Raw genomic sequence first — 16,157 nt, 5'->3', positions numbered from 1 at the left:
TCAATCAAAGATTAAACATAATGAAAAGAGGAAAAATACAACCAATAGAAGTGGTCTAGAATATATAAAAGTCTACATTATATCACATGCCCTCTGGTTAAACCTAGTTCCTAATCCAATGATAAATATTTCTGGGATTTTTAAGCAATGCTTTCTTTCATATCGATCCCCGTATGCAAACTGTATCGGTGCCCATATGAAAAACATTTGCTTCCCATGATTATTATTAATTTTACGATTTAGGATAATTTAATTTATTTTTTAATTACTTAATCATAAAAAATAGCAACACCGGATCTTGAACATAACCACAGATAAAATTAAAGAAGCATCTGTCATTTGCGTTTACCGTCGCCATCAAGAATTCAAGCTAAATTCACAATATCGATCAGTAGAGACACCCATTCATAGCATTAACGATATTTTCGCGAATTAAAGCGATAAATGGTGTTTTTAGCGATAGTAAAAAAGATTTTTCTAGACGCTATAATCTTGTATTGACAGATCGTAGAACGAACATTACGCGCTCTACTGTAGAAACATGTGCCATGTTGAGTTTCAATTAATAATACAATAAACATGTTTCAACTGATTTTGCTAATTTAATTGTTTTCCCTTCTTGCCGACTCCCATTCCTTGACGTTATCCTAGTTAGCTATAAACGTCATGAAAACGCAAAATTAAACATATAAAAGGTATTTTATCAATAATTAATGCTAAATTTCTTAAAAATTAAAGCTATGAATGAGTGTCTCTATCGATACACTGCACAGTCAGTAATAAATTATTAATACTTTAAATATATAGGGTTTTCCAATAAGAGGTGTTATTTTGATATTCAATCGTAAAAGATCAATGGTTTCGTTGCTTGTGTGGCACGTAGCGCCGCCTTGTTGAAATTAAACGTTTTCCAGATCAATACCATCCAATTCCGGCCATAAAAAATCATTAATCATCTCTCGATAGCGCAATCCATTCACCGTAACTGTTGCTCCAGCCTCATTTTCGAAAAAGTAAGGTCCAATGACTCCGCCGGACCATAAACCGCACCAAACAGTCACACGTTGAGGATAGAGAGGATTTTCAACAATAACTCTTGGGTTTTCCGAACCCCAGATGCGACAATTTTGCTTGTTGACGAAGCCACCGAGGTGGAAATGGACCTCATCACTCAAGATGATTTGCATTTGATTCACTCGAGTGAATTTTAATAATTTCAATGCGTTGTTGAAGCGTGTATCGTTCTAATACGTTTACGCTCGTCAAATGTAATAAAATGACAGCTTCAAAAGTAACATCTACCGAAATAGCGGGCTATTCAAAATAAAACCTCTTATTGGAAAACCCTGTACAACGAAATAAACATGCAATTTCTCTCAGAGCCTACGTCATCTTTGTGGAGGGTCTTTTAGAGGAAAGGGACGAATAAAACTGGGTCTTGAAGAGACTCATATTGTAGGAGAGAGGTCGGCAAATCATTCTACAGCCGAGTTGTTGAACTGAAAAACGAATCGTACAAACGATCCGTTCTCATGTGACAAATGTCAACTATGTACGAGTACCTACAAATATTTGGCGTGTTACCCGACTATGTAGTACTGTGCACCGGCGCCTACAGGATCAATGACGCTAGTTCCTCAGAACATCTTCCATTGCAATACCATTAGAACAATGACAGCATTGTCACCTGAGGCTGTGCAATAAGGATGGCAATCCGAATATATCAAACGCTCTGCCAGTTTCTGCACAGAGTGAGGGATTTTTCAGGTATTTTTGTGCTCCAATTAGAAGTGGCTGCTAAATTCAACAGTGATGCGACTTTTCAATATTCTCCCTCATTTTAAGCACTTCTTTATAAAAGTGGGTAGGTCAGTAGGTGCTAACAAAAGCTAATTATTCTGCACCGGTTAGTGTTCCATTTTGTTTTCGATTTCATTTGTTTGTCCATTCGTTTCCCGCACAAAGTGACGTTTCGTAAACAAGATGGCCGCCCAGCATTCCCTTTGACATGCAAATCTGTCGTTCCCAGCGAGCTGCCCATTGTATTATTTATTATTGTTGGCATAATAAGCAATGCACGATGTTCAAGAAGTCCAAGTTGTTTATTATTCCGACCCGCAACTTTCGCTCGATTGTGTGTAAAATGGACAAAACGGAATCACGTCTGATGGACGCCTTGCAAATTGAAGATGTTCACGATTGTAAAATTATGCAGAATTTACCAGAAGTGCGGTAGGTTCTTCATCTGGCACTTTAACAATGGTTAGAGACGTGATACCTACTTAGTTCTGACGTTATGACATTCCAAGAAGTTAGGAAATCTACATATTGAGGAAAAAGCTTTCACAGAATTTTAATTTTTTTCCTTAAAATATGATATTATAGCAGCATCTTGTTTAGATAATTATTAAAAATAATATATAATTTCTTTCTGTTTTTCTTTGTAACCTGGATTGAATGAACTCTAGAACTGTCTAAAACTAAGATTTATTGGTATTGATTGTGGGAAAGATTCAGACAAGCGATAAAGTAGGCACCGAAATTATTTAATTTCGATTAATTATAATAATTATATGAAAACGGGTCGCTTCTACGACTTGTTCTTAAGTTCAACAACTCGACTATGTTTCCTCCCTCCTATCATTGTTTTTCTAAATACCCATGTTCGATCCTTCCTCTCCTCAAAAAGACCCCCACACAGCATCCACCAAGATGACACAGGAATCTGTGCTGAGTTATTGTAAAAATAATAAAAAATTATAGTGTATTTCTTTTGTTTAAATTTTTGACAGATGACGTAATTTAATTTTTCAAGTTAACCAACGGTGGTAAATTTCTGATATTCTTTTGAAAGGCATTTAAAAAAATATATAAATACTTTCAATTTCACAATTTTTTCATGGGTGTGTGCTAGTCTCCAATAATAAAGAAGGTACCTACCTACAAATCAATAATGAATAAAATAGTGGAAACGGAAGGTGCTCTATACACAAGTGCGTATAAATTATTGTAGGTACGAGTCAGGCCTTCTACTTTTTCTCTCATATCAACGTCAGAAGATTTATTTTATAGTTCAGGTTTCCTCGCCTATTCTGGAGTCCAAATGGATGTAAATTTGAGAATTAATTATCCCATTGATTTACTAGCGGGTATTTAATAGAAGCTGCAGGTCCAAGAGATCTGGTTAAAAAGTGAAACTAGGGATCGATCCGAAGCAAGGCGTTTTGGCTGATTTATAACATCAAATATTTTCACATCAAGCTCAGATAAAAGCAATTAATATGTTACAACATCTTTAGATAAATACACACAAGATACTGGTAGGTAGGGAAAGCGACTAGCTATGTCTCGTAATTTATAAATGGATCTTTTGTTGGAAACGGATTTTAAATATATTAATTTATAATTGATATCAATGTGTTGATTTCATAATATTAAATGCGATTCTCATCAAGTATTTTTTAGCCGGTAGCCGTTTCCGTAAAATGTAACCTCAAAGTTGCTGTAAAGCTACTTGGCTCGCCGAAGGTTAACGGTCAAATGTTTCACAGAATTTGAACAATTTATCAAAGTTCAAATTCAAAATCTTTGAATGTTCTATCAAGTTCTGTTATGATTTCATTCTGGATCAGTTCTAACTGGCCGCTTGATTTCTATAACACATTTGTTATAGGTGATATCAAATAAATAACATTTTACGTGCAAGCATATGTTTATATAGGTAAATTTGATAATCTTGTAATAATAACTCTCGAACGGTGAGTTTTGGCGTTCTACTTTATACACGGAGAAAACTTACTGATATATTAAAAATCGGGTGTGTAGATGTAGGCCTATAAAGAATGAATTGACAAAGTTCACAATAAACTATCAGTAAAGCACGAATATGTTATGAGGAAGTCAAACCACGTGTTTATTAATAAATTATAATGTTTATTAAAATAATAAAATTTTTGCATCTCGTCCATTATATTTATTAGGACAAGGCCATCTTCTAAATGACTAATATTTTTTTATGAAATGGGCAAGCGGTCACCACATATTTAAACAGTATGTTGATAAAAGCCGTACTTATTTTTCTCCGTCAAATAGCTCTTTCTCTTCAATTTTTATACTATAGATCGCACGTACATAATATTATCAATTCATCTGCGTTTTTATAAAGCCTATTTCAAACTAAAAGGAAAATTTAACCCACAGCAAACTAAACAGTTTTCCAACGAGTGCTTCGGGTGACAAAATACTTACTTCCAGTAACATTTTCTGGAATTTCAATATTGAAAACTTTTACCGTCCGCAGCGTCTGCATAATAATTGCAATCTGAAGAATTCTATAGATTCATTGTAAAAAGTAATCCATCATGTCCGGTCATCTTGTTTAAGGAAAAGTCAGTGGTGAATAATGTTGTGGCAAATGTGCAGCGTCTTTACGCTGCAATGTCTACGTTCTCCGATAAAAGCGTTTCGCTTTTCTAAGAAATTAAATTCTTTCAATCGTAATGACACACGTGATTTATGTGTTATTTGCTGTGAAAGAACTTTACGATCTTTAATATAAAGTAGAAAATCTGTACATTAACGTATTTCTCGAATAGTGAGTTCTGATTTGAAGATAATTCAGCTTTCCGGAATGTGCAGGTCAATGCAACTCTCAAATATTAACATACAACTACTGCGCACACTCTCATTTTTGTCTCGATTTGACCGGACAACGCAACTGTTTTCAGCTCGCAATAACATCTCTAACATGATCTTTGAAATATTCAATACAAAAAAATTCATGACGGTTATTCAACATTTTAAAATTGATCAATAAGAATGAAGATTTCAGACGAATAATTTTCCTAACTTTGGCAGAGACTGTACTAGTAACACTTAGGATGGGTTGTTTCATAGCATTTAAACAATTCATCAAATTACAACGTTCATTTGCGAGTTCTGTGAACGTCCTATTGAAGTTCTGTTATTATATCATTATAGGCTAGTTGCTTGACAGAACTGAAATAAAAACAGAACTTTAAAAAATCTTTCGAGAAACTTGAAAATGAATGTTGTATTTTATGAATTTTTCAAATTCTCCGAAACATCTCGTCCTTTATCCGGGTTCTGAGAAAGTCCTATTCAAGTTCTGTTGTTATATCATTATAGGCTAGCTGCTTGACAGAACTGAAATAGAAACAGAACTTGAGAAAAACTTTCGCAGAACTTGAAAATGAATGTTGAAATTTGATGAATTGTTCAAATTCTCCGAAACAACATGTCCATAATACTGATTATTTCACAGAAATTGAATAATTCATCAAATGTTTGATGCTCCTTATTCTTATTAAAATACAAAACGTTAGGTCAGAACCGGGAGACGCACACATGAGGCAGCTTTGCTGGACAAAATTTTTCCTACAAACCTGAATTAACCTCCAATTTTTTTTAAATATTCACTTAAAAGTATTACGTGGAGGTGACTTTAATTTAAAATATTAGGCAAAATCATTGCATTAAAACACCCGTACAAACTCATTTGAATTGCCTCGTGCAAAAGACTTCTTTTGATCTAGACTATTCCAACGCAACAAAGCCAACCACCGAGTAAATGTATGAATGTTTTACCTTCTAACATCTGGTTCTGGTAGCTTGTTGCGTGCTCTACAATCAACAAGAATGCATTATTTAGGTACCCGACTACTAACTAAGTACCTACTACATCTAACTACTTACCCACTGGCTATTCGTGTTCTGCCTTTAGTCGAGTGGCAACATCCGTTAAATAAATACAAATAGACCACAAGCGGCGGTCACGCATAGGTACTTAGTTCCTACAGAACGGAAGGGGATTCCCTGATGAATTGGAGCTAAACAGAAGAGAAAAAAAGCAGTCAAAAATAAACAAAATAAAACATTAAACTTATTTGCATGAAACTAATCAATTCATTCGTTTAGGGCCTGCTGTAGGTCAGTCCTTAACCAGATTACTATTAATTTGAAAAGATTGTTTTAATAATTTATATCTGTAAGTTTTCTCCGCGCATTTAAGACATGAGGTGTGACGACTTATTTTTTCGAGATAAGAGTTGGGTAGTTTTGTGTTTTTCGTTCCTTCTTTAGTAACTAAGGTATTGTAGTTTTAATCTCTTTTTATTATACGTAATGAAAATATTAAATGTTTGGCCATTTGATTAAGAACTTTTAAATTACTTTCCCTATTAAGTTCAGGGCATTTTGTGGAGGCGTCATGTGATATTTCAAAGGCTCATTTCAACGGTTTCTTTCCTGTTAATGGTACGTTAAATATCTAATCGTGTGGAAATAAAAACTTTCCCTTAGTTAGAAAACGTTTAGGTAGGTAAGCGTATTCATATCTGATTGCAAATAACAAAACATGGATAATTTTAGGTGTCACATCACAAGACATCCTCTGGCTGTTCTGTAGGTTTAGAGCTAAGAACATTTGTATCATATTGTTTTCATGTAGACCTTATACGGGGGGGATGAAGTCCAACTCAAAAGCTTATGTTGGCCCCCCTCGTTAACGAGCAGAGTGGCGCAGCGGAAGCGTGCTGGGCCCATAACCCAGAGGTCCGTGGATCGAAACCACGTTCTGCTAATTCTTTTTTATAAATTTAATTTTAACACTTATTTTTAAAATCAAATTTTAGGCTGATGATGGCCTATGAAACTAATATGTGTTTCTGGTTTCTCTAGCGTTTATGTGTTTTTTTGCCCACCCTGAAGCTAGAAAAAATTGTGAATTGGTAACTAGCCTCCTAGATGGACGATCGGTTCATTACTTTTAAAATTATTATTTATAATGTTCAAAACAGACACAAGGTTAAAATACAAAAATTAAATTAAAAACAAAATATATACCAACCGTCCAAAAAGTAAGAATAAACAAATATGTAAACAACAATAAAAACATCGCCCTTGAGGTGATTTTGCACAAAAACGGCGCTATAAAAATCATCCAAATATTAAAATCAACTTTGGGTCAAGTAAAAAAATAGGGGATGTTTGAGAAATTTTGTAAAATTCTGAGGGCTTTCGATGAACATGTACGCTATCTAGCCATTACAGTGGATGTTATATTATACTCGACACATTCGCACAAGCGGTTGGGAGAAGGTTAAGTTGGTTCTTTGCAAAGGAATATGAAAAGTTTCAAAGTTTCTTAGTAGACGATGATTGATATTGATTTTGATTGTGGTTCTACAGAAGAAAGAATATTCTAAATAGTTATTTATAATTTAAATATTGAAGACAATATTAGTGATTTTTAAACGCAAATCTGAAACAGAAAAATCAGAAAAGGAAACTGTCACATCTGGGACTCGAACCCAGGACCCTTGTCTTTCCGGGACAATGCTCTACCAACGTATTTATTTATTATTTATTATTATTTATAATTTTTAAAAGAATTTTGATGTCATCTTTTGTGCAATATGTAAGCATTTTGTATCTATACGAGACGAGTCGACTACATGATGGTTAAAAATTGAAAGACTCCCGGGCGCTGTAAGCTGACAAGGGGTCTCGTTTTCAAACAATTATGCACATTTTTTTAAATCTTAAAATAATCTTAATATATAAAAATTCAGTCTGCATATGTTTGTGCTGGCAAAACTCGAAAAGTTTGTTCTTATTAGTGACAAGAGTGTTTAGAAAGTTGTTTGAATGGTATAAGAAGTCGCACGAGGAATACTTAAGGCGAAGCTTAATGCCAAATCATCACTATTTTGATTAATCTTTACAACGAATTGGTGTACATTATGAATACCAAAAAATATGCTTTATATAAATTGAGGGTTTTCCTATCGCTTCGCTTGAGTAGAATACAAATAAAAAACTAAATTACTCAATGAAAAATATAAATGCAAACTACTACAAAAAATATTTTTTCAATAGAAATGTATGAATGTGTAAAGGAAACAACTTTAAAAAAATACAGTTTAATAGCTAAAATTATCTGTGACAGTTTCACTTGATTAACTTTTTTGCTTTCTTATAAAATTATTTACAAATTAAGTAAAAACCAGTTTTGTGCTTGAAATCGAACGTTTCTAGACTCCGTTTGTCAAGCGATTTTAATGCCTATTACCTACGATATAAGGTATACCAAGAATATACACATTTTTGGCTTGTAGCTTCCTCTTAACGCAATATATTTGCACCGGAATGAGATGTAGTTTTTTAACAATTGTGGTATACAGTAGTCAATGTTGAAAAAGTCGGAGACTCTCGAGAATGACATTAGAAAAAGCGAAGTCCTCTTCCCATATAATATCATGTGATCTCTATTCACATGGGATATTGTTCATACAGGTATTACAAACACATCGTTAAAATTTGAAAAAAAACTCAACATCTATTTGTCTTTGAATTTAAATTATTGATTGTTATTAAATTTGAATCATATCTTCCGTGAGAACAAAACGTTTCTCCCTTTTACGTTCAAAATATTGACACTGCAAAAACAATGTACAGTTTCTATATTAATTGAGGCCGTCAGAAATTTAAGTGCTAAACATATCGTAAAAAAAGTAGACACACAGTTTAACATGCCATTGTTTCAACTAAATGTTTGTCGAAAATTCTACTTCGCATTCCGTTACTATAACGTTTTACTAACGCTACGGGGCAGACGGAATATAATCGTAAAGTGAATTATAAACAGATATTAATAATTAAAACCACGCACGTTTCTATTATCTCTCCATTCGGTGCTTGGAGTTATTGTAGGAGAGTTCCTAAGTGTTTTATAAGATTGAGATCAGAATACAACAATTCTTAAAATTTGATGCAATAATGAGTTTCCAAAACTGCTGTGTATTTTTTTCTTGATTCCATAATTTTGAGTAGTAGGTACCTATTTATGTACTTGTAGCTTGTGTTTACTTGTAAATTGTTATTTGCCTGCGATTGAAATCAATAAAAATGATATCAAAAATAGTGAGTAGTAAAAATCGTCCACTTCTTATTATCGACAACAGAGAGGTAGGTAATATTTTCGAATCAAACATTTTCTTTCGTCTTTTGCAAAGCCAGAAAATGCTGATGTTTGTGCAATGTACTGGACAAAATATAACAATTATTATACTTCGTAGAACTTACCGTGGAAGTTGTGCTTATTTGTTTTATTGAATGAGTGTAGAGATGTCCTGTTTTTACTCAACCGTTTTGCATTTGGTCTCTGTAAATTTGTTTATGCGTTCTGTTTCTAATTTAAAAAGATGCTTGTTAAGATGGTTCAGCAAATATTCATTTTTCAAATGTGAAATGGTCGTGTTTATTTGGACTTTCTTATTTGCACATTATGGTACTTACCCGTCTAAAGAAATTCTGAAAAAAGAATTGTCATTAAGATAGTGACATTCTTTAGACAAATTGTATAATTCCTTATTTGAAATTTAAATTTTTTTACATTAAATTGAAATCTGTATGAATATTTAAGGATATGCTTACAAATCTTACGATTTCGGAGGAAATTTTGATTTTGATTTATTAAAGAAGAGACAATTAGAAACATACTTTTTTGACGTGACGTTGACCATTCACAGAACTACTAGTAATACTATAAATATGATAAATCAGTTAGGACACAGAATTTGAAAAATTCGTCTAATTTTAAAGTTAATTTTCAAGTTCTGTGAAGGTGTTATTCAAGTTCTGTCATTATTTTAGTTTTGTTAAGCAACTGGCCAGTAATGATATAATAATAGAACTTGAATAGAGCATTCACAGAACTTGCAAATTAACTTTGAAATATGATGAATTGTTCAAATTACGCGAAACAACCCGTCCTTAATATTGAATGAAATTATTAACTTTTCCATCACCACACAACTTTGCTGAAACAATAGGAAATAGAGCTATTCTACATTTTATTTTAATTTATATATTTTGTCAACAGATGGCAGTAGCTGACCAGCTCCACTTCATGGAGGGCCAGATATCCAGGCTCGAACACGAGATACAGAGACGGGACGACATCATTCAAACCCTGAGATCTTCCAGGGTTGGTATTCTTCCTTATTTAACAAAATAACAATAATCTACCACAAAATTTTATCATACTAATCAGTAATCATAGGTTTCGCTGTCAGAAAATAAAATATATGTTTTTTTTAAAAGCCACTACCCGAAGTCAGTTGGACTACGGCTTGCCCGAATTATGTAGGTTATGAGACTGAATGGAATGTTTGTGAACTTGAGTGAAAAATATTATGACTTAAAAATATATCCATAGGATAGATCACCAAAAATATATTCATTTAGTTCAATAAAAATATATTCATATAGTTCAATAAAAATATATTCATATAGTTCAATAAAAATATATTCGTATAGATCAACAAAAATATATTCATATAGATCAACAAAAATATATTCATATGTATCAACAAAAATATTTTCATATAGATCAATAAAAACGCTGATTCTGAATAGATATATACGTATGTATCAATTTTTATGTCTATGTATAGGCATAATTTATAATGCGGACAATATCGCGGTATACAAATTATTTTGAAAGAAGGTACTCATGTTTTTTTTCTTGTTATTTTTTCTTTATTTTGAGATTTCTTGATTTCATAACGCTTGTGGTAATGGTACACCGAGGTACGTATGACGTCACGCGTACCTAGTCAAATTGCTATGATTTTTGGAGGGCTTAGAAAAATGAAAACATTACAAATTATTTTAACCATGAAAAAGATATTTATATAAAAAAAAACTGGTATTTAAGTTAGAAAGTGAATATATTACTTTTATTTTTTTTAAATAGTATGGAATTTGTCATTTAGTGGGAAAGGCAAGGAGACTAAGAGACGAGGGAATAAAACCTAATGTTAGGATGTACCCGGCTATTCAGATGTTGTCACTAAACTTATAAATTGCATTCTTATTCACGACAGTGACACCTGACTGCATTACTGCATAATTACATTTATGAACAAAGATGTGTAGATAGTAAACAATGTCAAAAACGTGGTTTACGAAGAAAATTTACGGTACGTATTTCACGCCGATGTAAATAAAGCACTCAAATTTAAAACAAGATTTTTTAAAATCATCTTCCAATTAACGCTTTACAAATGAAATCATCTAACCCACAGCTTGCAACTAATGACGCAACAGCGATATAATGTTTCTCATCTTGCCAAGGGGTTAAAAATATTATTTCCAAAAAAAAAAAAAAACATTGTAAAAAAAAAATCTCCATGTTGTGTAAAATTTTCTTTTCTTGAATCGACAGCAACTCATTCAACTGGCGGAAGTTACTAATTGAACATGTGTATTTATATTTTCATTTAGCGTAACATGTTACTAACTGGTAGGTACTTCCTTGCTTAGATACTAGACGTGCGTGAATGGGCTTCTCGCTGAAAGGTTTATCTCTGGTCGCCACGTACCGTCTTGATTTGAGATAACCCTTCAAATGCCGAGGGTTTTGGAAAATCAAAAGTTGTCCTACTAAGCTGAAAGTAACGAGGAAAGAAAATGAAGCTATTTAAGCACTAGGTAGGCACAGAGAGAAATTGCACACGATTTTTTTTTATCGTTTTGCCTTGATAATTTGTCATGACGATTCAAAGAATTTTTATCGTAATGAAAAAAATATTCAGATTTTCATGAACACGTGTTCCGACATCATGATAATAGGTATATTCGTAATTTACTAAAAGTTTATCAGGAAACCTGTTAATTCGTTTTTAACTGGAATTATTACCAATAAATTGGAGAGATTCTCAAGGCGAAGCTTAATGCCAAATCACTATTTTGATTAATCTTTATAACTAATTGGTGTATATTATGAATACCAAAAATATGCCTTAGATAAATTAAAGGTTTTCATATCGTTTCACTTGAGTAGAATACAAATAAAAAAATTAAATTACTCAATAAAAAATATAAATGTAAACTACTAAAAAATATTTTTTTTTCAATAGAAATGTTTGAACGTATAAAGGAAACAACTTTAAAAAAATACAGTATTATAGCTAAGATTATCTGTGACATTTTCGCTTGATTAAATTTTTTGCTTTCTTATAAAATTATTTACAAAATAAATAAAAACCAGTTATGTGCTTGAAATCGAACGTTTCTAGACTCCGTTTGTCAAGCTTGTAGCTTCCTCTTAATATATTAGCAACAGACACTTTTCTCAGATGTTGTCAAAATCTAAGTATTACTTACATTCAGAAATGCTAATTTCGATAGTCTGTGCGTACCGTGTAACTCTGGTTCTATGAATTCAAATTTGCTATGAATTTGCGACTGAATCTTTTTCTGATTTTTCTGTTTCAAATTTTCGTTTGAGAGCCGCTAATATTCTGTTCATTGATTAAATATTACTATTTGAGGTTTTATTATTCTCTTTTTTACTCAGTATTATTATTACTTTTTGTTTGCTTATATATGATTCTTAATTTTATACACAACAAAAAGAAGTCAACTAAAATATTTTAGGAATTTGCCAAAAAAAAGTTCGTCAGAAAACTGCCTGCAATCCCGTTTTTAACCGTATTACCAATAATTTGAAAATATTCTCAATTCTTTACAAATAGTCATATTTCTCCATGTAGGCATCTTATTTGACTTTAAAGGGTGAAGAGTTTGAAGACCTGTAAGACTATATCAGGAAGAATTGTCCGGTCACATAATACTCTTGATTACTCGAGTGAAGTGCGTACGGTGTAAATCGAATACAAGCTACACGCACATACATTAGGGTGTATCGATTTTTAACTTTTTTTTGTTTTCAAATTCCAAGTTGAAAAAAAGTTGCTACTAGGTACCACAACTTACCACAAAAAGTTTTGGATTTAAAAAAAAATGTTTAGGTCTCCCGCACAAGGCCTAAAGTTTTAACTTTTTTCAAAAAATATCATTTTTTTTAAAATTTAAAAAAATAAAATCGTAACTTTTGTGTTTATTCCAAGTTAAAAAACAGTAATATTAGGGCATAAAAATAAGTAAGAAACGATTTTTTTTATAAAAAAATGGATTTTAGGTCTCCCGCACAAGCCCTAAAGTTTGTTAATTTTGATGAAATTTTGTAATTTTGTGTACATATAAAAACCATGTTTTTCTTAAAGTTTAAACTACCTTTTTATTTTTATTCCCTAATATTACTGTTTTTTAACTTGGAATAAACACAAAAGTTACGATTTTATTTTTTTAAATTTTAAAAAAATTTGAAAATTTTTGAAAAAAATTAAAACTTTGGGCCTTGTGCGGGAGACCTAAACATTTTTAAAAAAATCCAAAATTTTTTGTGGTAAGTTGTGGTACCTAGTAGCAACTTTTTTTCAACTTGGAATTCGAAAACAAAAAAAAAGTTAAAAATCGATACACCCTAACATACATACATAACACTTTGCTTAATATGTACATGACAACATAATGAATTTAAGTACAGTAACATAAAAAAATATGTAAATAATCATGTTTAGCAATGATGTCCATTTATTATTTTGTTTTCTTTTATCAATAATTCTTCTCACTTACATACCTGATTATTTTTTATTGTTACATTTAGTTTTAAAAGAGGGTTTTCCAATAAGAGGTGTTATTTTGATATTCAATCGTAAAAGATCAATGGTTTCGTTGCTTGTGTGGCACGTAGCGCCGTCTTGTTGAAAGTAAACGATGTCCAGATCAATACCATCCAATTTCGGCCATAAAAAATCTCTCGATAGCGATCCATTCACCGTAACTGTTGCTCTAGCCTCATTTCCGAAAAAAGTAAGGTCCAATAACTCCGCCGGACCATAAACCGCACTAAACAGTCACACGTTGAGGATAGAGAGGCTTTTCATCAATAACTCTTGGGTTTTTCGAGCCCCAGATGCGACAATTTTACTTGTTGACGAAGCCACTGAGGTGGAAATGGGCCTCATCACTCAAAATGATTTGCATTTGATTCACTCAAGTGAATTTTAATAATTTCAATGCGTTGTTGAAGCGTGTATCGTTCCATTTTTATTAATAGCGTAGTTTCTACTTGTCAAATGTCAAAAAATGACAGCTTCAAAAGTAACATCTACCGAAATAGCGGGCTATTCAAAATAACACCTCTTATTGAAAAACCCGTAGTCTAAATAATTTTTTAAAGTTTTCAAAAAACGGTTCGAATTTATGTACGTGACCAGTGACGTCACCGATGACCAATCTCAATAAGTTATCGTTTTTTTTAATGCTGTATTTTGGAAGCCGTTACTTTTTTATGAAGTTTAGACGCTTTTAACATCAAAGAAAACTAGGTAAAATGTTAGCATCTCATTACTAATGTTATTGTATTGAACCAAAGTGCAAAAAATACATCCATGACCGTACCTGATAAACAATTTACCGGTGGTTAAAATCTTGCATTAAAATATTTTCATCAGTCAAATGTGAACGTGAACCAGAGTTGCCAATGCATATATTCTAAAATATCCACAATAGATGAAGAGATTTTCTAAATCCCCACAAGGTCCTTTACCTCCAAAATAAAACAAAATTCTATTGAAATTAGCGTTTTTTATTATCTAGTTTTTTTCGGATTTTCTCCTTCGTTCAGGCTTTTAAAATTTTACTTTTATAAAATTTGCTGCGAACGAAAACGAAACATAGTGCTTTCTCACAATTTTTGCAAGTATAATTTTTCAATACGGTTGGATTATACAGAAATTCCAGAATCCCCATTGTAATGATTTGTATGCAGAGTGGTATATATTGAACTATTTTAATTGATGAATTTGCTTTAATTTTGTATTTTATGTAAATGTATGTAAGTTTTGTAATTTTTCATACATTTTGCCCCTCACCCTACGACTTCATTTTTTTTCGAATAGTTCCGTCCAGGGCTTATTAGGTGCATCTGTGCATTGAGTTATATATATAAATTGAGTCTACATTCCTTGCAATATCAGTGTGCAATATTGTTCCCGTGCGGGAAGTAGAAAGGGGGGTGTGGCGGCTGTCGACGTCGCCCGAATCCTTCCGACCGCGAACGAAATCAACAAACTTGTCGAAGGTGACCGGCGGCCGCGCAAATGCTCCACGAGTTTTTAACTTGAATAAATCAATTTACATGACTACTGATTATGGAAAAAAACCTTACTTACAGATTAAAGGTATTGCTTTCCCTATATTTTCCAATACCACTTGTACAATATCTCGTGCATGTCGGCATTTTGAAGTTATCGCCGGAGACCTGTGCCCGGCGACCGCTTGTCACCGACAGGTGCTCGAGATATCTCACATCGGACAATGATCCGATATGCGTGGCCCATACTCTAAACGCCAAAGCTGACTCTATCTAAATAACTCATTGCATGTGTACGGGTAGGTTTGAAACTTGACTAATTATACCGGTTTAAACTTTGAACAATATCTTTGACGTTAGTATTTTTGAGCGATTGTCTATTTCCTATCACACCGGCCTAGATTTTCTCAAGATTGACATGAGAAATGCGAACAGAATTACGCGCGAATTATTATTACACCGACATCAATGCAATCTGGTCCATTGCCTGATTTGAATGAACTTAATCAATTGTTTCACAGATAACAAACATAATAATAAAGAAACATTAAATTTCACAAGTTAATAATATTTCGATTGGCCATGGCACACATGGGATGAAAAATATTCGTGCGCACACTTTCAGAAGTCGTGATGAAGAAAAAAAATCACACTACTTGCCACCAGTTTAGTAAATTTTTTGATAAAAGCAGAAAGGAATGCTTCAAATGTTGCAATGGTTCTTTTATTGTATCGTGAAGTTTATGACCGCGTTCCTATACAAAGTAGGAATACAATAATTATTATTCTTTGTTGAACTAACAAATACGCAATTGGAGAGATGAGAGATGGGCTGTTTTGCAACAGTTGAATGCAGAGGCATTCCGCCTACCGTTAATAATGTTTTGGTAACAGGCTATTAGGTCAGTGCACGTATAGGTCACTTGCCAATAACGACTGTAAGATGGTTTTATATTATGAACAAACTTCGATAAGAATCGCAAATAATTATACAGGATTTTCCAATAAGAGGTTTTATTTTGATATTCAAAGAAAAATGCCATTTTTTAATATAAATGATCGAATGTTTATTTCATTATAAAGAAAAAGGTATGCCGTTAATAGCGAAAAATAACATCAGTCAAATGAC

General features: G+C 32.6%; 1 protein-coding gene and 1 non-coding gene across 4 annotated transcripts in view; both read left to right on the top strand.

Moving 5' to 3' along the window:
• The window catches only part of Pif1A (PFTAIRE-interacting factor 1A), a 291,214-nt gene that overhangs the window by 243,107 nt on the left and 31,950 nt on the right, over positions 1 to 16,157 (top strand). For all 3 annotated transcript variants that reach the window (XM_089637233.1, XM_089637232.1, XM_089637234.1), the window contains one exon: positions 9,905 to 10,009. In XM_089637233.1, coding sequence (XP_089493359.1) covers positions 9,905 to 10,009 — 105 coding nt within the window. The remainder of the gene's footprint in view (positions 1 to 9,904; positions 10,010 to 16,157) is intronic.
• TRNAM-CAU (transfer RNA methionine (anticodon CAU)) lies at positions 6,530 to 6,601 on the top strand. Its single transcript has one exon. It is a non-coding gene; the product is annotated as a tRNA-Met (tRNA).

This window comes from Hesperophylax consimilis, chromosome 11 (genome assembly GCF_061612785.1).
Source record: "Hesperophylax consimilis isolate HC1 chromosome 11, BYU_Hcon_1.0, whole genome shotgun sequence".
In the NCBI taxonomy this organism is placed as follows: domain Eukaryota; kingdom Metazoa; phylum Arthropoda; class Insecta; order Trichoptera; family Limnephilidae; genus Hesperophylax; species Hesperophylax consimilis.
The sequence above is the reverse complement of the archived record's forward strand: the minus strand, read 5'-3'. Positions and strand labels throughout refer to the sequence as shown.